The sequence below is a fragment of the Monodon monoceros genome, unplaced genomic scaffold (assembly GCF_005190385.1).
Source record: "Monodon monoceros isolate NGI ecotype Baffin Bay Population unplaced genomic scaffold, NGI_Narwhal_1 Super_Scaffold_20, whole genome shotgun sequence".
Taxonomy (NCBI): Eukaryota; Metazoa; Chordata; class Mammalia; order Artiodactyla; family Monodontidae; genus Monodon; species Monodon monoceros.
Genome location: NW_021703777.1, coordinates 107,055,706 through 107,079,489, shown reverse-complemented (window position 1 = coordinate 107,079,489; position 23,784 = coordinate 107,055,706). Strand labels below are relative to the sequence as shown.

The 23,784-nt window shown below is 35.6% G+C and overlaps 1 protein-coding gene across 8 annotated transcripts in view; it reads right to left on the bottom strand.

The window, feature by feature from the left end:
• The window catches only part of SEC24B (SEC24 homolog B, COPII coat complex component), a 94,943-nt gene that overhangs the window by 9,229 nt on the left and 61,930 nt on the right, over positions 1-23,784 (bottom strand). For 6 of the 8 annotated variants that reach the window (XM_029235378.1, XM_029235381.1, XM_029235383.1 and 3 more), the window contains 16 exons: positions 20,206-20,390; positions 17,454-17,556; positions 15,083-15,209; positions 14,274-14,383; positions 13,078-13,190; positions 11,461-11,579; positions 11,041-11,096; positions 10,597-10,803; positions 8,577-8,700; positions 8,011-8,169; positions 6,857-7,030; positions 6,108-6,218; positions 4,148-4,323; positions 3,395-3,532; positions 1,833-1,937; positions 953-1,045 (listed from right to left, as the gene is read on the bottom strand). In XM_029235378.1, coding sequence (XP_029091211.1) covers positions 953-1,045; positions 1,833-1,937; positions 3,395-3,532; positions 4,148-4,323; positions 6,108-6,218; positions 6,857-7,030; positions 8,011-8,169; positions 8,577-8,700; positions 10,597-10,803; positions 11,041-11,096; positions 11,461-11,579; positions 13,078-13,190; positions 14,274-14,383; positions 15,083-15,209; positions 17,454-17,556; positions 20,206-20,390 — 2,100 coding nt within the window. The remainder of the gene's footprint in view (positions 1-952; positions 1,046-1,832; positions 1,938-3,394; positions 3,533-4,147; positions 4,324-6,107; positions 6,219-6,856; positions 7,031-8,010; positions 8,170-8,576; positions 8,701-10,596; positions 10,804-11,040; positions 11,097-11,460; positions 11,580-13,077; positions 13,191-14,273; positions 14,384-15,082; positions 15,210-17,453; positions 17,557-20,205; positions 20,391-23,784) is intronic. The other 2 variants (XM_029235377.1, XM_029235380.1) reach the window with 1 other exon arrangement.

Below are 23,784 nucleotides of genomic sequence, written 5' to 3'. Positions count from 1 at the left end.
TGATTTGCATTTCTCTAATAATTAGTGAAATGCAAATCAAAACTACAGTGAGGTATCACCTCACACCAGTTAGAATGGGCATCTTCAGAAAATCTACAAACAACAAATGCTGGAGAGGGTGTGGAGAATAGGGAACCCTCTTGCACTGCTGGTGGGAATGTAAATTGATACAGCCACTATGGAGAACAGTATGGAGGTTCCTTAAAAATCTAAAAAGAGAATTACCATATGACCCAGCAATCCCACTACTGGGCATATACCCAGAGAAAACCATAATTCAAAAAGACGCATGAACCCCAATGTTCATTGCAGCACTATTTACAATAGCCAGGTCATGGAAGAAACCTAAATGCCCATTAACAGATGAATGGATAAAGAAGATGTGGTACATATATACCATGGAATATTACTCAGTCATAAGAAGGAACGAAATTGGGTCATTTGTAGAGACGTGGATGGATCTAGAGACTGTCAAACAGAGTGAAGTGAGTCAGAAAGAGAAAAACAAATATCGTATATTAACGCATGTATGTGGAATCTAGAAAAATGGTACAGATGAACCGGTTTGCAGGGCAGAAGTTGAGACACAGATGTAGAGAACAATCGTATGGACACCAAGTGGGGAAGTGGCGGGGTGGTGGTGGTGGTGGTGGGATGAATTGGGCGATTGGGATGGACATGTATACACTGATGTGTATAAAATTGATGACTAATAAGAAACTGCTGTATAAAAAAATAAATAAAATTAAATTAAAAAAAAAGAAAGGAATAACTGGGGGATATAGGTTTCTTTTTGAGGTGAATGCTCTGAAATTAGATACTGGAAATGGTTGTAAACATTGTGAATATACTAAAAACTAATGCACTGTACACTTTAAAATGGTTAAAATGTGACTCATGGGAATTTTATCTCACAAAACAAATTTTAAACAAGTACACAAAATCCACTGACCATTTTCTGTGGTATTGATGCAAAATTCGGATACCCGAGCACATCCTCTATAAAGTTACTGTCACAGCTTTTTCCAATCCAAATGTAAAAAACCTAAAAATAACAATAACAAAATATTAAAACTCCCTAATCAGAAACCCAGTATAGCTACTTTTCTCAAAATTATCAAGCATAAAAGAGGCAAAGTATACTAACTCAAATCAAGTAGGAACAAACATGAAAGTAAAAAAGGAAACCTGTAACTGGCACATTTGGAATCTACATTCAGGAATCTAGAGTGGTTCATATCTTCTCTGCTTAAATGTCAAGGCTTCTCATAAAATATATTTTATTGCTTTCCTTACCTTTTTCCCAACAGGAATGTAATGCTTCAACCAGGATAACTGACTTTCTCTATATCCTACCCACTAGTTCCATCATTTCAATTACTGTCTCTGGACTTTAACTAATGCCTTCCACCCCTACCCTATTCCTGCCCCACCCCATACTGTGGCTATCAGAATCCCTTTCCTGCTCACAAGGCATCATTTATGAAGCCATCTTGCCCATTCTGACACCCTTCACCACCACCCTGTCCAATGACGTCTCCTGAACTCCTAATTATTAATGGCATTTCAGACAATGGATCAAGTTAAACTAGATAAATTCTTGAGGTCCCTTTGAATTTTATGATTCTTGATGGTAAAATCGTTGAAGACAGGAATTTATCTCTTTACTTCTCTTAAATAAATTGATCACCTGTGCCAGTTACCAATTTACTGCCTTTGGGTTCCTAATCCACCTTTCATTGCCTGATCTGTGATAACAGAGCTGGACCCTGTAAGTGTTTCTCCTTTTGCCAGCTGGAAGTGTTAAGCTTTTGTCAGTAGTGGGTGCTTACAGAGCCACAGTCCATAAGGAAAGCACCGTCTCGTGTCAGTTTCTCTGCAGACAATTTTTGAAGAGGTGGCTGAGGTACCACTCTGTCATTAACATGTATTGCACCCTGAAAAGAAAAAGATGGAATGTGAATGTACTTACATTACTATTATTACAGGCTGGAAGCTAATGGCCACTAGCTCTTTATGAAATACTGAAAAATGATACTTGAGAATTTTGTAGGATGCAAAAAATTACAGTTGACCTTTGAACAACATGGGTTTGAACTACATGGGTTTGAACTACATGGGTCCACCTATATGCAGTTCTTTTCAATAAATAAATAAATACTACAGTACTACATGATCTGCAGTTGGTTGAATATAGAACAGAGGACACAGAGGACTGACTATAAAGTTACACATGGATTTTCAATTGCACAGGGGTTGGTGCCCCTAACCCCCTCGTTGTTCAAGGGTCAACTATATTGATAATACATTACCACCTTGGCTGTAGAATCAAGACGCTCAGATGTATTTAAATTAAAAGATTCTTGAATGTATTCAAATTTAAAAGATAAAAACATGAATAAGTAAATGACCTGTCCATTTCCTTCCCTTCTGGGATCAGGATATGTTAAAAGTATGACTACTAAATCTGCTGCAAAGGACTTTTTTACATTCCTCCAGTAACAAAATACAGAGATGATTCCAAAAAGTAGAGTTTTAACACAAGGAAGAAAAAAGACATTACATATTTGCATATTAAAAATGCTGTTGGGGCTTCCCTGGTGGCACAGTGGTTGAGAGTCCGCCTGCCGATGCAGGGGACACAGGTTTGTGCCCTGGTCCGGGAGGATCCCACATGCCGTGGAGCGGCTGGCCCCGTGAGCCATGGCCGCTGAGCCTGCGCGTCCGGAGCCTGTGCTCCGCAGCGGGTGAGGCCACAACAGTGAGAGGCCCACATATCGCAAAAAAAAAAAAAAATACTGTTGGATACCAGATTTGGTTTACAATAATACAATCAAAGTTTCACTCTGATCACATCAGAAACAGTCAATATCTTCAAAATATAGATGAAACTGCCCACTCTATAGCATACCTTTGCAGTAAATGTAAGCAAACCCACAAGGTGAATTACTTCCCATATGAAACTATTTTTTTTTTTTTTTTTGCGGTACGCGGGCCTCTCACTGTTGTGGCCTCTCCCGTTGCGGAGCACAGGCTCCGGACGCGCAGGCTCAGCGGCCATGGCTCACGGGCCCAGCCGCTCCGCGGCATGTGGGATCCTCCCGGACCGGGGAACAAACCCATGCCCCTGCATCGGCAGGCGGACTCTCAACCACTGCGCCACCAGGGAAGCCCTGAAACTATTTTTGAAAACTCTGTAACTATGACACTATCTAATAGTCCTATTGTCCAATCAAATCCATAGTTAGTGTCCTTATTTAATGTATTATTACCACAGGGGGAAAACAGATGGAAGAAATTGCTAATAATACACTACTACCTTAGCTGTAGAATCAAGACACCCAAATAAATTTAAATTAAAAAATTTCAAACACATTGAAAAAAAAAATCATACCTCATCTGTCAGTCTGTCTATCCTGTATAGGTTGGGATGAATCATTTTCATTAGATGAACAAGTGGCTGACACTTTATCTGACACATGGCATATACACGATCATCCAGGCGTGTGCTTGTACCAGTTCTAAATGCTTTCTACATGGAAAAACGATACACATTTTTCAGTAAAACATAAATATAGTGGACAAATATTAAAACAAATATATACCATCAATCATGGAAAAAGCACAGCCTTCAAAGCAGACAGGCCTGGATTCAATTTTCAACTCTGACATTCAATAGGTAGGTATGTGAGCAAGTAACTCAGCTTCTCAAAGCTATACTGTCATCATAAGAAAAACAGGGAAAATAATACTCACCTCTCTAGGCTGCTGTAAGGATTAAATAAGATGATGTATATATAACACCTATTGTGGTGCCTAAGACTTGGGAAGATGTTCAATGAACAGTAGATCCTTTCCTTCAAGTCTCTTTCCAGGAGCACACACTACGAGTGCGCTATACGCACACCATTATTCAAGCTGCTCCCACATGTTAAACTGAGAGCATATGGCTGTATGAGACTCATCATGTATTTGTATACCGTCATTTCCCACTCACATTTTCCTGTTCAAAACTTTTCCAATGCTAAGCTGCATAATTGGCTAATCAAATATTTAAAACCCCTCAGAAAACCTAGGTTTCATTTTTCACCTATGTATCAAGAATTTCAAAAGACTTTATTAAATCTAACAGTATATAGAGAACTACCTGTTTGAGAAGGGCCAAAACATAGAGAGGAAACAACTTGAGGGAGCTGGGTGCTATCAACCCAGAGTGCTGTAAATTTGAGACAGTTGAGCCGTATGCAGATAATGAATCCACCACAGCGTTCACTAAGGCGTCTCTTGCATCTGATAGACTTGATGAAATTGATCGATCCACAGCTATAAAGCAACCAAAATGAAAAAGAATTTAATCATTAGATGCCAATGAATACTATGAGATACAATTTACATGCAATATTTAAGAAAGCAACAAAAATTCCATTTTTAGGTTAGAAAAATACATTTCACTTGCTCCCTCAATTTAAAAGCATCTGGACACTTCCCTAGCAGTCCAGTGGTTAAGACTTCCACTGCAGGGGGTGTGGGTTCAACCTCTGGCTGGGTAGCTAAGCTCATGTATATGCCGTGAGGTGCAGCCATTAAAAAAAAAAAAAAAAATCTGCTCATTAGACAATTTTGGAACTAAATCTGAATAAATCTGACAATCAGAACAAATCTAGATTGTTTTGGACCTTTTTGTTTTAATCTTTTTAAGTCTAAAAACACTTAATTGCTATTGATATTAGAGAAGATGTACCATCCATCTACTTCTGAGAAAGCTCTGAGTATCTTTTCATTACTCAAACAGAAGTCAAGTGTATAAAGCATCGTTCTTTTCTGCATAAACAATGCAAGTTCTGCAATCTGAATTATCCCTTACGATCCTCTAATATCTCCTCTGTCAAAGCATTCCTTAGTCAACAAAAAAAGAGGGCAAACTAAACACAGGTTCCCTAAATATAGACAATGAAGAGCCAGATATCAGTGTGGAACTTATTTTCCTCCAGGTACATATTTCAGTAAAACAGAGATACAAATGCCCAAATATTAAAAATAAAACAATTATTGAAAAATAGTTATAGTATAATTAATTTGAAATATAGGATAAAAATGATAATTAAAATATTGGGGTCCTTAGTAAATGTTATTAAACTTTTTCCCAAAATAAGTAATAATGTTTATCTTTGTCCAGGACTACATGGAAAATAACAAGGTTCATTTTACCTCTACATTCATCTAAAAGGTAAATTCATTAAAAACAAAACACTGTGTTATACTAATTCTCCAAAGGAGTTTTTTAAACTTACATATAGTAAAATTTACTTTTCAGAGTGTCATATATGTATGTCAAATGCATAGCCATGTAATCACTGCCACAATCAATAACCATCATTCTAAAAGTATCCCCTGTGGCTGCCCCTTTGTAGTGAAATCCTCCCCCTGCTACCAACCCTGATAATCACTATCTATTCTTCACTCCCATAATTCTCACTTTTCCAGAATGTCATATAAATGGAATCATATGTATGTAGTCTTTTGAGTCTAGCTTCTTTCACTTAGCATAATGCCTTTGAGAGTCACACCCATTCACATATCAACAGTTCATTCCTTTTTATTGCCGAGTTATATTCCATTATATGGATGTACCATAATTTGTTCACGCATTCACCATTTGAAAAACATTTGAGTTGTTACCAGTTATTAGTGATTATGAATCCCACACATAATTTTTAAACTGAAGAATTAATAAGAAATATAAGAACAGTCCAATTCACACTGTTGCAAATGAAAATGTAAAACATATACTTTTTTGTGTGTGTGTGTGTTATGCGGGCCTCGCACTGTTGTGGCCTCTCCCGTTGCGGAGCACAGGCTCCGGACGCGCAGGCTCAGAGGCCATGACTCACGGGCCTAGCCGCTCTGCAGCATGTGGGATCTTCCCGGACTGGGGCACGAACCCGTGTCCCCTGCATCGGCAGGCGGGCTCTCAACCACTGCGCCACCAGGGAAGCCCAAAACATATACTTTTTAAATAAGGGATTTCTAGGGTAAAAAAAATGCCCAGGTTTCAGTTTTTAGGACAGGAAAATATATTTCACATGTTGCTTCACTTTTTTACTCACCCATGTTTGCCAGGAGGCAGATGGAAGCTTGTACATCAGCCCCTGCGTACACATCTGCTAGCGAACTGACCACTGGCAAGCAAAGGGTGTGCACTCTAATTCTCCGCTCACCTAATGAAAGGATGGATCCATGTCATTGCAAAATACATTAGACCAAGAAAGAAAGAAAGCAGACAGGTCAAAATATTATTCAAGCTATTGTTTTGATTGTATTAAATCACCATTTAATTTTGATTTTGAAACGCAAAAACAAAGTTTTACAGTAAACATGTCTTAAAGAAAATTAAACATTCTCCAAATCTGAACAAAGACTATGAACATATATTATATTTTTTATATAGTCGAACATTAGGTTCTGGTTTTATCTTAATATCACTCATTCTAAATTATACGCAACATAATAAAATACCAGAAAACTTAGACTATGAAATAACAAATGTAGGCCTGAAGCGCCATGCAGAATTTCTTATGTTATGGGGAAAGAAAGAATGCTCAGGATGACACAGGTGGATTTAGTATGAGTTATTATAATAGCATGATCCTGGGAATACAAATCTTCCACAAGTCAAAAAAGATATCTTTAAAGATTCAAAAATGAATATAAAAAAAAGAATGGAACATATATTTGATTAACTAATACAAATTCCATTACTTCCCACTGGTGTTCATTCTTTCTCCCTATTCTCCCAGCACGTGAAAGGAGGGGAGAATTACTGTTGCAGGTTATATTTCATTTCTGTTAACATTACCCTTGCTTGATGTATATAACAGGGCTGTCTGAAAGCACACTAAGGAAGTATCCGTCAAACTTTCTTCAATTGACAGCTGTACTGCAAATCCAGCATCAGGATTGATGTTGGCGAGGGATAACAAATCAGTGGAACGGACAAAGAAGTTTCCATGAAAAGTGTGCATGGAAAGACCTACAGAAGAGAAAACTTGTTATAAAAGATGAGGTAACATTAGTATCTTTACCTCAGGCTAAAGCTACTTTTTTTTTTTTTAATTGCGGTATGCGGGCCTCTCACTGCTGCGGCCTCTCCCGCTGCAGAGCACAGGCTCTGGATGCGCAGGCTCAGCGGCCATGGCTCACGGGTCCAGCTGCTCCGTGGCATGTGGGATCCTCCTGGACCGGGGCACAAACCTGCGTCCCCTGCATCGGCAGGTGGACTCCCAACCCCTGTGCCACGAGGGAAGCCCTAAAGCTACTTTTTAAAATGAAAAATATCTCTGATTTTGAATCAAAAGGATAACTGGAGAGTAGTAGTGGATTGTTGGTGGAGGTTCTAAAATATCAATTCAAAAACACCAATGCAGGTTATATAAAAGGAGGCTACACATTTAACTTGTATTGACGATCTTATAATATTTTCCTATAGGTAATTTGAAGTCAGACAAAATTTGAAGTCAGACAAAATTTCCTATAGGTAATTTGAAGTCAGACAAAAAAGACCTAACGTACAAAATTAAACAATTGAAGGTTACTATACAACTTACTTAAGAATTAAAATAAGGGATGAGAATCCCTCCAGCAAACATTCACATAAAAGAGATGATGTAAATTGAAGACCATTTGAATGATTAGGAAGGCAAAGATTATTAATTTGACGATTTTCACTTAAGATCTTCCCTATTCCTCAAATTCTTCTGAAATCACCTCCAATGTGGACTTTCTCTTGGGTTCTTTCTAATAAAGCAAAACATTACCTTTGGCCACTTATTCAAATTGCTTAAAAAATTGGGCAATTATTTAATAAGTATATTTATAACAGGGTATAGCTAACTGGATCAAGCAGAAAATCCTTTATGATCATTATAGGTAGTCAAAGGTCATCAGTATATGAATGCTTATTAATTTTGACAAAAGTATATAATATAAAGTATAATTTATATAATTTCATACCTTTAGTACACCTTATTCTCATAACAGCTTCAAATCCAATTTTTCTTGTGAGATATCGTTTTAGATCTTTTTGTAACTTTTCTGCTTGTGAAGGATTGTGAGTATAGTGGAAAGATGGGTAATAATAGATGCACCCTGCAGAATACTTGGACATGCAAGCTTTAGAGAGAAATATAAGTATTAGCTACAGAAACAATAATATTCTACTTGTCCAATAGCAGTGCACATTCTGTATTATGAAGAAATCTAACTCGTAGTGAAAAAAAACTAAAGTGGTCAAAATGGGGATAATATATATATCTGAGAAACACAAACATTTGTAAAATATATAATGAATTTACTGTTGAGCAGAATGGTAAAGGAATTGTATTTGAAAAAAACAACAACAACCCATAATAGCATTTTATATGTGTATAGTGCTTTAAAGTTTATGGGTAATTTTCATAGACATTATCTAATTCACATCTTTCTCCCCAAACTATTGAGAACTCTTAGTAAAGAGTTTAGATTTAATTATATGCTAAAAATGTTTATGTAAACAGATAAACACAATGATATCTCCTTACCTAGAGAAGCGAGATCAGAGTACTGTGAACTTAAAAGGAACAGATCCACTGCAGTCTGCTGCCCTGAGCAATCTAAAGCAAGTTTCTTATAAAAATCAGTTGCAGGGCCAAGATGCTGTACAACCTAAGTCAACAGGTCATAAAGTAAGAGCTAGAAACCTTGAATTATGCATATATTTCTGTCTGTTAAAATAAGGAAGAGGATATCCTCTGTCCCCCTATCAAACTAAGGAGTTTTTAAAATGTCTAGGTAGTTGGCACAAATTTCCTATGAGGATAATAACAATCGCTAACATTTATAAAGCACTTATGTGCCAGCACAGATGTTTTATATAAATTATTTAACCCTCATAATAACATATATCTCATAGAGTTACCAACATTTTACAGATGAGGGAACTGAGGCCAAAAAAAATGATTATGTAACTCGACCAATTACATTGTCATTCAGTGGTAGATGCTGGAATATAATAAACCCAAGAAGTCTGGCTCCAGAGTGAGTGCTGTTACCCATTACTGTACGTATACTGTTACATAACAACATGAGAGAATAACAGATTAAGGAAAGTTTTTCCTGTTGGTATGAGGACGTTTGAGCTGAGGAGGTGGCACCGGAGAAGAGTTAAGAATGCAAGAGCCGGGCTCCAAGTTCTTAATTACTATGCTACATTGCACAACAAAATGTTTCAATCTTCTTAACTATAGTGTATGACTATTATATCAGAGTTTAAAACGGAGGAGATACTTAAGGTTTTGAGTCCCAGGCAGATAGAGAACATTTCTGGAAGTTAACTGAGAAAAAAACCCCTAAAACTGTATCGAAGAATCAGTAAACACTCTCCTCTGTTCAAAACACCTCAGTATTTTGTAATGGATTACAATATAGTGCTATTCTTCTTTAGCAAATTGGTAAAGAATAAAAAAGCAACAATACTTAATGGTGGCTAGAAGATGAGTCCTTAAGAGTACAGGTTGATAAAATCCCCAGTAAGTAGAATACAACAGTAATTTAAATACAGTTTATACTCATTGATCCAATTATTTCACTTCTAGGAATTCATCTTACGGAAAAAACGAATACGTGGCTAAAGATTTATAACACTATTAAACGTGTTTAATTCATACTCATAACTAGTTGTAATGGCATTTTCATACATATATATAAGTTGAGGTCAGACAAAACTTATGCACAGAACAAAAATGATTGTCCCAGTTCATTTATTATTTGAAATAGGGATTAAAATACCCTGACCAAATCTTCATGTAAAACCCTAGTAATATTCAGCCTCATATTCTTTTTTTTTTTAATAGTGAAAACACTGGCGACAACTATTCAACAGCTAGCAGGCAATTAATTAAATCAAGTTTTTCACATTTACTAAAAAACATTTTTTTCAGGAGAATTTTTAGATTTTCAGAAATCTCAGAAAATGCTATGTACTCTTCAATGAAAAAAGTCATTTAAAAAATATAGAATAATGTATGATACCCAGTTATGCTTATTTGTATTTGTATAACTAAATGCTATTACCCTGACAGTGAGATAATTGACTTATATTTGTTTCCACTTTCCAAGTTTTATACAATGATTTATATTACCTTTATAATAAAAAAGTTTGTTAGTATGTGCATGTTAAATTATAATATCTCAGACTTAGTAAGTATTATCACTTGTGAAATAGAAAAGAGCAGTGGAGTCAGAAAATCAAGTCACATCTTTACCATAAAATACTTAATAACTTTTGGCAAGACCATTTAATCTGTTTCCCCATTTGTAAAATGAAAGGGTTAGAGTAGATAATTTCTAAATTTCTATGACTTGTAAACAAAGTAATAAAAAGAACACACTGCAACACAAAAACAAAACAATAATTGAATTAAACTCTCTAAAAAGAAAACCAGTTTTCTTTTTTTTTTTTTACTATCAATGAAGTAGAAAAATAGAATAACAAACAATTACACAGTCTATAGAGGTAGAAGACACGATCTTAAATATGACAGAGAAACTAATATAAAATACCTTTGTGCTTGATCTCTGATTAGGATCTTCTCTGGACTGCAGAAGTCCTGCCCCCAAGGAAGGTAACTGTGTCTGAAATACAGACACACGGCCACCTGTTGGAGACATTAATTTAAAGGCAGCCTGGAGCGCAGGACCCAGGGCACTGTGTGTTTCTCTTGTATTGGTGAACATATTTGGTAATGCATTCAATAAGTCTTTTATAAGCTGGGAAAACAAAGATTAAAAATTGAATTACTGAGAAGGCAAAGCAATATTATTCTTTAAAACATTCCAGAGTATAGTACGTGCCACTGCATTTCGGAGGACTGTAAAGTGAGTAGTCAACAGATATCTACCTACATTGTCTACTGCAATGTTAATATACACCAAGTAAACACATGTTCAGCATTTTAGTAATCAGTTGAAGTAAGAGAAATACTTTAAGAAAAAAATCAATCTCACCTCTTTACTTTCATACAGATTCACAAGTAAGCTATCCGGTGTAGGTAGAAAAACATCTATAGGGAAAACATATATTTTAAGCAAATGATAAATAAGCCAAAAGAATTTTGAATTAAAAAATCTTAGTTTTTCTAAGGCCATACATGTTAACGGGTACCATAATATTGCTTTATTAAATATATATATATGCTGTATGTATTATATGTGTGTGTGTGCTCGAGCATGTATGAGTACACACACATGGGTGTAAAAAACTTAGAATCAAGTATTTTCCAGGAAAACAGTTATTTTAAAACAAATACCAAAGTAGGCTAAATTATCCATATAGCATTACGACAAGATGTACTGTAAAAAAAAGTAGGCTTAATTCCAAAATTCTGTTTTATTAATAAACAGAGTTTTATTTTATTCACTGCTTACCATCTATATCAGATACAATCAACATCTGAGGCTGTGATAATCCTTCTTGTAAATTGTAGAAGTGAATAGTGCTATCAAAGGTCATGAATCCTATTCTTGTTCGTGAATCTCCAGGAAGCCTAAAGAAAGAAACGATAATTTTAAAAACTATTTTTCATTCCCAATTTTATCTTTTTGGCTTTGCATAGTCCATTGAATTCACAGTCACTCATCTTTGTTGGACTGGCTCCTATTTCTAGGGCTATATTCTCATATACTTTTCCAGCAAGCTAACTCTTCAGTCTTAAAAACTGTTTCTTGGGGCTTCCCTGGTGGCGCAGTGGTTGAGAGTCCGCCTGCCAATGCAGGGGACATGGGTTTGTGCCCCAGTCCGGGAGGATCCCACATGCCGCGGAGCGGCCGGGCCCCGTGAGCCATGGCCGCCGACCTGCGCATCCGGAGCCTGTGCTCCGCAACGGGAGAGGCCACAGCAGTGAGAGGCCTGCGTACTGCAAAAAAAAAAAAAAAAACAAAACTATTTCTTTGCAGAGGGTCTTCCATTGCCACACAATGCTGAAGTTATGTCTGAATTAAGCACTTGAGACTTAAAAAAGGGCAAATGCTTCAATCAAGGATAAAAATATGAAAACTCCAAGTTACTAACAGAATCTAAAAGCAAATCATTTAATGTCTATGGATGTTTTTAATCTTGAATGTCTCAATGTTATCAGTTTATTCACAGGCCAAGATCAGTGATATGCAATTATGGTGGCTACAGCTAGCACTCAGTAGAGCAAGGACTCTCAAACTCAAATGGAAGATGGGGGAAAAGAACCTTTTGGAATAACCTAGTACTTCTGACAAAATATTCATACATAACCACCCCTACACCTCTACACATGTCAAGAATCACTGCAATAGGAAACTACTCTTACTAACAATCTTAAGTCATATTTCTTATGAGTGTTGGAGTAGAAAGAGAAATGTATAAACAACTTTGTTTTCCAGAGATTTGGAAGGTTCATTTTTTAAGTTATTTACGCGTCTCCTTCATGACTAATACTGGTAGACACACAGGTAGGAATTAAAGCCAAGTATAAGCACCCTATGCTATACTCTGTTTCCACTTCCACAATAAAGCTCCTTACTAATGTGCCTGTTCAGTTTCTGGTTTCCTGAAATATTCAGCACAAAATCAATTCCCTCCTTCCCTTTATTTGGCTCATTCTCTCATTAGCACATTTTAAACTATCTTATGAAAAACTCCTTGCTCAGGCATAAATTACAGCTAGATTTCTCTCATTTCTCTCTTGATACCCTGGCTAAGTTGAATTTTCTGAGTCCCAGTGCTCAGATCTGCTAAGTCAGAGAGAAAGTTAGATGAGATCTAAATTCCTTACCAAGTATTAAAACTTTTATGGTTTTAAGAATCAGATATCAAGTCATAAATCATAATAATCTAAGTAGCAGGATCTTTATTCTAAAGTAGCCAGGACGTACTCTTTTAGTGACAAACGAATGAAATCAAACTTAATAAAAACCAACCCCATAAACTGCTAATAAACACTTCATACATGCACACATACCACACACACACACACACACACACACACATACAATGAGTAAAAAAATTCTTACTTGTCTAGATTTTCTAACAGTGACTGGCACAAAATTGTCAAATATCCAGCTTCCACTGCATTATGAGACACATCTAAAACAAACAAGTAAACTGCTGGTTGAGGTGGACGAAGCTGAAAGGAATAGAAATAAGGTAACGTATTTAGTAGGTATAATTTATTCTTTTTATATCACAACTACTACTGGATATTTACTGAGTGTATTCAGAAAAAAAAAAAAGAAGATATGCCAATCAAGAATCATATAGGTCATATGCTAAAAATTAAAGATTACTTCTTACTTCGCCACTTCAATTAGACGGATTCCTAAGGAGCCAGAACAGAGCTGGGAATATAACAAGTTGTGAAGAAGTTGTTGAGAGTAAAAGTGACCATGAGTTAAAATGGAAAATATATTAATATGGAAATAGACAAGAAAACAGTAGTTGGGCAGATGCGAAATTGGACACAAAGGATCATAAAAAAATCACAGAAATAAAGAAGGAAATGGGTCAAGCACCAGGAACTTCATACACATTAGCTGTCCCTATTCACCTTTTCCCACTAGCAACATTTTACATTTATGCAGACAACAAAGATTAGAAGTGAGGACACAGAAGAAATGCAAGTTATTATACAGATATTTTAAATGAGTAGAAATAATAATGAAATGAGCAGAACTTAGGCGAAGAATTTGTTTTTGTAAGTGGAAAAGAAGAATGAGATCTGAAGAATCAGTATAATTAAAAAACAGGTAGAATTTTATGATCAAGTGGAAAGAGAAAAGTCAGATTCAAGTTAATATCCATTTATCTTGATATTTGTACTGGGTGAACCAGTAAGATGGTGATATCTTTAAGAGCCTGAAAATGGCAGTTTTTGGCAAAAACACGAGTTTTTCTGTTTAAGGAAAATGGTAAAAAGAATATTTATATTCATTCCATGCAAGTAATCAAATCAAAATGACAGCAAATTGTAGATGCTAGTGCTCATCATGAAACATTACCGATGTTTCTTAGTGATATAACTGCATTCTTCTAGGAGATCAAGTAATCTTTACAAAGAGCTTTCTATTTATTAAGTATAAACTTTCAGCACTATTTCAAAAAATTCATACTATGGACAATTTCAAAATTTAGACAAGAATTCACTTAACAGCAATTTACAAATGACCAATACAATTGCATCTCATGACTAATTTTAACACTGAATAGTTACCATATAATCTGAAGAAGCAATGAACTCCACGGTTGAATTCTGAACTTCTGGCCGTTTATGAGGCTCTCCATAAGATCGGGTAAGGGGATTATACATAAATTCTTCAGGAACTAGATAAGATTAGGAATCCAGTACAAATTTAGTAACACACATACACGCCAAGAAATAAACTCCTCTATCATCAATATTTATGAGGTTTACAACAGTTCTGTGAAGATCTAATGATAAAAACTAATGCCTTAAGCCCTCTTTAAAAAAATAAATCAGAAGGATAAAAAACTTATTTACTGAAATCTGATGAGAAAACCAGGATACAAGTAATCTTGCTTCTTAGGCTTGTGTCCTATTTCTTATATCACATGACATGGAAAAGAAGTCAGACAGAAACACAGACTGGAAAGCAATTATACAAAGAGGACCTAAGAATGACTAAAGGGGACAATAGATACACATGCACACATGTGTTCACACATACTGGCAGAGATCCACACTGAGTTGAATGAACCAAATGTACAAACAGAAGACAACCTTAACTTGTCAGGGTCAAGCATAATTAGTCTGCATGATCTCATCTGCATGGCCTTCACTGCTGGTTTTACGAATTCTTTTTACTTTCCCCTCCCTGTCACTCTCCTCATTATCAATTATTCCCTTGGCCAGCCAAAACGAAGTGTCCCTAGCCTGTATTCTCTCCATTAAAAGTGGCATGGAAGTTTTTAAAGCAATGAGGAGAGAGAGACCAGATAACGGCAAAAATGTCAAAATGTTTAAAATATAAAACACACTTATTTTAAGAATCTGAAACTCACCATCATTAACTCTATAGCACAAATTGCATTTCCATCTACGTTGATCAATGAAGGATACAAAAGGGTTGATATATGTTCGACAAGATCGGCACCTCACGATGGTATTGGATGTTATCACTGGTAATTGCTAGGAAATAAAATAAAGCTGCTGTAGCAGAAAAAGCACTCCAGAGGAAAATGGACCACACACTGCTGTGCTCCATATACAGAATAGAAACCACACTTGTGTTTTGAAACTGAAACATTTTAATAAAATCCAGTGGTGCACTGAGCAACACAAGCAGCTATCAAGTTTTCTGCCTCTTCTGTCGCAAACTATAAAATAACACTAAAATAAAGTCAAACCAAATGTAATGAAAGTTACTGGCAGACAAGAAAAGCCTGGTTGGCCAAGAAAATAGAATAACCTCAGCTATCAGCTGAACTCAAGGAACAAGAGTGAGAAAGAAACATGCACCATATAAAAATGCCTTTGTCTTTGTTGCTTGCCTGCACCTGGTAACAGACTCTCAAGACCCTGCTTGTTAGACAGCCACACAGTCCTGTTGGGGACTGTGGCCACGAGAAACCAAACACAATGTGCCTCAAACACTATACATCTCTTTATGCTTAGTTTGGGAAAGGAACTTTATATTCAATATAAGAAATTTAGAAAATATGTTACATATTATTCTACCTCCCTGAATTAACCCCTGATAACATTTTAGTATATTTCCTTCTGGCTTTTTTCCTATCCATACACAAACATTTATTTTTGTACTTAATTTTTTTCACAAAAATAATTTTTATTACATAACTACATATCATTTGTGAAAAAAATCAGGAAATATGTTTAACTGAAAATAAGAAAATAAAAAATCTTCCAGAATTCTACATTCCAGAGGAAGTCATTGCTGCCAATTTAGTGTATATACTTCCAGAAGGTATCACATATGGAATATGTATTTAGACAAAAATTTTCAGTGACTTCCCCGGTGGCGCAGTGGTTAAGAATCTACCTGCTAATGCAGGGGACATGGGTTCGAGCCCTGGTCCAGGAAGATCCTACATGCTGCGGAGCAACTAAGCCCATGCTCCACAACTACTGAGCCTGCGCTCTAAAGCCCACGTGCCTAGAGACCATGCTCCGTAACAAGAGAAGCCACTGCAATGAGAAGAATGAGAAGCCCGCGCACTGCAACGAAAAGTAGCCCCCAGTCGCTGCAACTAGAGAAAGCCCGCGTGCAGCAACAAAGACCCAATGCAGCCACAAAAAAAAAAAAATTCACGTATGTATATGAGAAATTAACGATCTTGGTTTCGCGATAAAGGTTGCAATTTTATTACAGGTGATCAAATAGTATTTACTGAATGAATAAATTCAAGGTACTTATTGCATATTATAATTATTTTATTTTCTATTCACTTTGCTCCTTTCTATACACCCTAGTTGGAAAGAAAGCTCCATGAGGAAGCAATGGCCTCTGTATCCTCAGCACCCAGCATGATAGGTAGTCAATAAATATTTTTTGGTTGAATGAGAGCAAACGAAACTCAGTAGCAATGAACGTAGAAAACCACAGTCATAAACATGTGTGAGGGAGAAATGCAACTTAAAGTATAAATAGAATGTATCTGGATAAACATTATCTCTGAAGTTTAGACATTTTAATTTAAATTCAACATATCTGCATGAAATACCAGAAGTATGTGTAAAAATCCAGCAAGCTAGGTAAAGTAAACTTTACTGTGGAAACTTTAAAAAGTAATGTTTTAATTCAATAGACTTGAAGCATTTAAACTTTATTATTACAAAGGTTATTTCATTAATGCAGTTGGGAACAATCATATGGTTTTCCTCCCTAAATGCATATCATTGCTGGTGTTTCCTTTATGCTTAAAAAAGAACTCCTAAAGTTTATCTATCCTCTACGGCCTTTCCAACTTCTAAAACTACTAACCTTTCAAAATCCAGCTTAGATCTCATTACTTGTAGAAAAGTCTGCTACTGTACCCAGAGGAAATCCCTTCCAATACTATATTCACCACCTAAGTACTTCATAGAATTTGATTAGTTACATGTATTAGTTTTCCTGCACTGTAATTATTTGCACTGTAATTATTTGGGATATCTTTGTCCCCTGTTAGATAAGAATTTCTTAGGGGCAACACCAGTGACTTAATTATCTTTGTATTTACCAGTGCTTAGTTTAGGGCCTGTCACAAAGCAGGTGACAGAAAATGTTTGCTGTATTGAAACTGACAGAAATGATTAATTCTAACTTCAAATGAAAGAAAATGAAAAAAATTCTAAGAAAATACACAATCTGAATACCTCGCACATAAGTACACAGGTCAGTACCCACTAATATTTTAAAATATGTTACTTTACCGTTAAGTCTCTGAAGGGATGTAACAACAATCCTAAAGGAAGCTTGGCTTTATTCAGTAAAGCCTGTGTCTGTGGAATATTTGTCAAAGTACACCGAAATGAACTGCAAAGATATAAACAACACAGACTACGTTAGCTATCAGAGATAAAGAACAATATTGACGTAGATAGTTGTAGATAACTAAACATTTAAGGGCATACATGAAAATCATTTGGGTATATTACATAACTATAATTAGGAGGGTCCTGATTACTTTAAATGGGCATATATGTAATTTATATGTCAAAAGGCCTAAATTAAGGACTCAACATTTTCATGGTGAAAAAGTACAACACATTCAGGAACAAACAGTAACTCCATCATGACTATCAGGGCATGAACAGGAGGGAGCAGAAAACATGAGTGAAAAGGTACAGCTTTCATGATGCTGTTCTTGCTTTGCTGTCATTCTTCATCTGCTGAACTCCTAATCTTTCTATGAAACTCATCAAAGTTATAGCTTCCTGTGAAACCATCCTCACCCTTGATCGCAAGCCAGGAAGAAAGACTTCTTCCTCTGTGCTCTGAGATCTACTTATGCTTCTGTGTTATCAATTAGTCTGATCTGCTTTAGTTGGTTGTGTACTTTCTTTATCTTCTCCATTTGAGATTAGAGATCATTTTGTCCTTGTGTCACCCTAGCAGTATTCCTCTCATAGAGTAAGTAACTTAAGGTCAGTAGACACAGAATCAATAAAGGAGCAACCAAAGAGATAAGAAGCATAGGAACTGGAAACCGTGACAGGAATTTTAAGGAGTGCTTGACAGTATGTAGAGATATCCAGTTACGGGTTGACTCCACGCTGGTGACATTCCGTGAACACGCCAAGTTGGTTCTGGCTTCAGGACTTCTGCATTTGCTGTTCACGCAACTTGGCACACTCTTTTTCCAGAGTCACATCCTGCTCTCTCATTTCATTCAGATCTCTATTCAAATGTTAATAACTCCTTGGGAAAACCCATCCCGACTCAATTAAAAATAGTCACCCTCCACCCTTACTACTCCCTACTTCATAGTTATTCTCTGAAATTACATTTACATTATACACCCATTGGTCTGACTGTTCACAATGTGTCTTCCCTAATAGGATATTGGTTGTATGAGATTGAGAACTTTGTTTTGTTTACTGCTTCATTCCCAGCACCTAGAAACAGTGCCTGGCACTTTATTTAGAAGGCATTCAGTAAATATTGAATGATTTATGTTAACATGTAGGCACAATTATTATTCCTGTTTTACAGCTGACAATACTGAGGTTTGAGAAGTTGAGTAATTGGCAGCTTCACGGCTACTTATCAGTGGAACCATGGTATGAACCTAGGTCTGTCAAACTCTAAAGCCTATACTCTAAAGCCTATTACTCTGCTTTGTTGTTTGGATAAGAGATATTTTCACAGGAAACACATAACTGAGTAGAAACACAGACACCGTTCCCTACCTATATGATCTCTTACACATATACATAGACTATATTTACCTACTTGGCGGATGCCTAACCATTCATAGTACAAGGCCATAATCCACATACTTATCGACCTGATGGCAAGTTACATTCAGAAGGACAGGCAGCTACTTTCAATCTAGAATCAATGATTATACATTTTTATAGAAATGATCTTGGCACTGCCTTCGGCACTGATGGGGGTGCTGGTGGTAGGGTGTGGTAGAAGAGGTGGAACCCTTGAAGCACCTCCATTTTCTGTTTCTTGTATTGGAAATCTATATAAGACTTTGGTTGAAAAAAAGAGGAACTTAGTTTTTTTAAAAGCTAGAAAACTACTGCCTTGAAAAAAAAAAAAAAATATATATATATATATATATATATATATATATATATAGTCTCTAAAGAACACTAATCCTAATGCAAGGAAGAAATGTTGTCTGTGATGTTGTTGTGAATCAGAGTTGTTTGTGAATGTTGTCTGTGAATCATAGTTTACTTTTTGAGGAGAGATTCCGCAAGCAGGAGGATGTCTGGGTGCAGAGGAATATCCTATTCTTAGGAGACAGAAGAAAGGAAAGCAGGTAATAACAGAGAACTTTTGGTTTTGGGGGCACTATGAGGTAAGTAACAGAGCTCATCCACCCAGACGATACACCAGGGGTTTGTGGCCACCAGATGGAGGCTGCCAGCTAAACTTCTCCATAAGGTGAGGAAATATTCAATAAAGAAAATCCAAATCTAAATTCAGGCTGGATAAATATGCCTGGGGGCAATGGTCTTCTCATTCTACACTGAGTGGGAAAAGAAAATTCAGAGAAAAATTATTTATCTAAACCTGTTCTTGGGATTACACAAATGACGTTTGTATCCTTTTCAAGCAGAGACTGAAGTGCATAAAATTTTAAAGATCTCACCTTATTTAAAAGACATCAGAAGTTACTACTGGTGAAAAGTGAGGAAAAAGAAATTTAAGAAAAAAAATGTAGTTAGATTTGAGTTCCTAAAACACTTCACTAAAATAGAAAAAAATTTTCCTAGCATTAGATGATAGGGAATGAGATTGGACGGCGACAGAGATGGGGACAGGATCCAATGACCTAAATTGAATTTTACATCTAGAATTTCTATACAAACTAATTTACAAGAGTTCACATTAACAAAACTTCCAATCAAGGAATTAATACCATAGTACTTTTACTATTTTTGAAAGTCATACAATGTTTTTGACAAGGTTTTACTTACTAAAGGTTATAAATTAAATACTTACTCTGGGCTACAGTTTAATTTTCTGAGGTCTAAATTCAAGTTAGGTACAGGAGCCCAAACAGGAGTCATGGGTAAAATATTTCTCTCCTGAGTAAGGTTTACAGGTCTCAAACTTTCTGGTTGTGAAGAACTCTGAAGACTCAAACCTCCCAGACTGGAGGACAGCTGGTTCATACCAGGATACTGCTGAAAAGGCAGTTCAAAGCAAAACAAAAGAACAATGTTAACAAACATGAATAAAATTTATTATCCTATATATAGGATGTTAACATACAGAAAAGCAAGAAGATAAAAAAAAATTTAAATCTGGCTTTGTAACAGTAAAATAACTTAATAGGACAGCTCAGTTTAAAGCACTCTTGAAAAAACTCAAAGCAAAAATGCTGAATAAATTTAAACCTTATTTGCATGATTAAACTCCACAACAAAATTTAAATAATGCTTTTTTCAACATCAAGAATTTGGTTTCTCTGAATATCTTTCTTACTGGAAAAGCAGGGTAAATGCTTGTTTTTAAAGTTTTTTCAATTTTCAGAATGAGCTGATGCCATAGAAATGACAATGATGTTCAATGAGTTCTGCTTTGCTTATTTTTTGCTTTCCTTTATATTTTTAGTATTATTCTGAATTCATGCCTTTTATTAACTCAAAGTGACTTAACGAATTAGTTAGTATTCACTTTGATGGCCAAACTGCCCAATCTTTGGCCAGTGAGATCCCCTTAAAGCTGACCCCAGTGTCCTTTTGATATGAACCCATTGCCTTTGTTAGCTTCCTTGCTTTCTGGCATGACATTTTGTACCATTCCTCCTTCAGACTCCAAATTAATCATTTATCCAAAAAGGATTCTTGGTTCCTTTTAAGTAAGGATGGTACCTAGAGACCATAATCTGGATAATAAGGGTGTTTACTGCTAGTGTGCTGTTATTACTTCCAGACTTCTACAATACGTAGAGATAGAAAACATAATACATTTTTAAATAGAAGAAAAAGAATAATCAGTTCACGCTGACATTTCCAATTCAAATTTAAGATGATGGTGTTTTAACTTTTTTGATTTTATGCCTGCATCTCTCTTCTCTTTTGCTGAAAATCTTGATTCCTAATGGTAACAGCCTTACTTATTTGTTTTATCCTACAATATATTAAAATAGTTCCAAAATGACAACACTAATATTATTATAAATGTAAAGTTATTAAAGATTTCTTTGTAGTTCTTTTTGTCCTTGGATTATTTCCCATTGAGAACATACAAAATACTGAGTTTTAAGATTAGTTAGAACAATACTTTTTTTTCTGTATCAGAATGTATCCAACTTGATAAACTGGTTTGCTTGTTTTTGTTTGATTTTAATTTTTAAGGATTGTGTTTCATCTTTTTTTCCACTTAATAATCTTTTTGAGTAAACAAAATTTACCTAATTCTAAGGTCAAAACTTTACAATAATTCAGAGATATCTTGTTTCACTCTTGATCCCTCCCCCTAAATAACTATTTTTATTAGTTTTTGGTTTAATCTTCCATTGTCTGCATCTACAAATATAAACTAATATATACACTGCTCTAAATATGACCCCTTTTTTCACCTAAAAGAAAAAAGTCCTGGCAATAACTCTATGTCTGTATATAGAGATTTTCCACATTCTTTTTTGTAGTTATTGATCACTCCATTATGTGAATGTACTGCAGAATTCCAGCTAATCAGTGCAAAATGATAAAGTCAGGAAAATCACTATTTTACAACCCATATGGAAATAAATGATACAGGTAATGGTCATCTGGAATAGATGATAAACAGATATCAGTAGATGATAAAGCCACTGGATGAAAGCATAATGAGGAACCTCACAATGAAAAGATCAGGTTGTCACCATATGAACTCACTAATCAATCCTAACACCACTAAAAGTGAGACAACCAAGTATTATTATGATGTACACAGAACCAAAATATATTGTATTTTGGCTTAGGGAAATAAATAAATGAAGTAATATACCTGACTATAATTGGGCCATTAGATTTAATTTCTAATACATAGAAAATGGAACAGAGGAATGAGTTAAATAACACCACAAGAAGCAATCAGCCAAATTCAGAATGTGGAACATTCTACAGGACAAGAGACCCAGGTTTTTCAAAGGTTCAAAGGCACAAAAAATGGGGGTGGAGCTTTGTTTTTAAATTAAAAAGAGAATTAAGAGGCAAATGCAATTAGTAAGTCTTGCTTAGCTCCTGATTTGAACAAACCAACTACAGAAGAGCAATACTGAAACAGTTGGGCAAATCTGAATATGGACTGAATTTTAAACAACATTTAGAAATTATTGTTAATTTTGTTGGATATGATAGTGGTATTGTGGTTTGCAAGAAATTATCTTTTCCATCTCCCTGCCTCCCCTTGCCCAGGATTAGCTTTAAAGCCCTCAGTAAGAAAAGGTAGGGGTGTGTGTGTATGTGTGTCTGTGTGTGTGTGTGTCTGTGTGTGTAGAGGATAGGTCAAACAAGTATAACAAACTGCTGACAGTAACTGAAGCTGATGATCCTAAGGAAAAAAAACCAAAACTGTATAATACTAGAGATTCTTTCAGTTTTCAGGAGAGCTGTAAAGGAGGAGACAAAAATGATTACATGGATCAGTAACAGTGTTTAACAGAAAACCTCAAACAGACCCAAGTTTAAGATAAGAATTTAGAATATAAGAATTTAAATTTAAGAATTTAGGATACAAAATAAGGGTGGAATATTTAATCAATGAGGAAAGATAGATTATTTAATAAATGTCAGTGAAATTAGAGCTAACTATTGAATATATATGGGGGGGGGAGAAATGAGATTTATTATTTACATTATGTACCAAAACAGAACCTTAAAAGATGCAAAAAAGTGAAATCACCAAAGTAAAAAAATATATAGAGAGGGAATTTTTCCCTAATCTTAAGATTGAAAAGACTTTTAAAAGATACAAAGGTAAATGGGCTTCCCTGGTGGCGCAGTGGTTGAGAGTCTGCCTGCCGATGCAGGGGACACGGGTTTGTGCCCCGGTCTGGGAAGATCCCACGTGCCGCGGAGCGGCTAGGCCCGTGAGCCATGGCCGCTGAGCCTGCGCGTCTGGAGCCTGTGCTCCGCAACGGGAGAGGCCACAACAGTGAGAGGCCCGCGTACCGCAAAAAAAAAAAAAAAAAAAGAAAAAAGATACAAAGGTAAAAACAAAAGAAATTATAATATGACTATAAAATTAAACATTTCTCCAATTAAGAAAAAAATCATTAAAATTAAAAACAAGTGTCAAGCTGGGGGAAAAAACTGCAATATATTATTAGACAAAAATGTTACAAACTAGAAGAACCTGAATAGAATAATGGTGAAAAAATATGAATGGGGATTTCAGTAAAGTAACACAAATAACTAATAATTATGAAAATAATTTAATATTTTTGCTTATAAAATATAATACTTGACATATTTAGTAATATGGAAAAGTAGGCAAAGACACTTTTGCTAGGAATATAAATTGGTACATTATTTCTCCATACCTGACCACCAAATACTGATCAACTAATGTCTACTATACATCTCCACT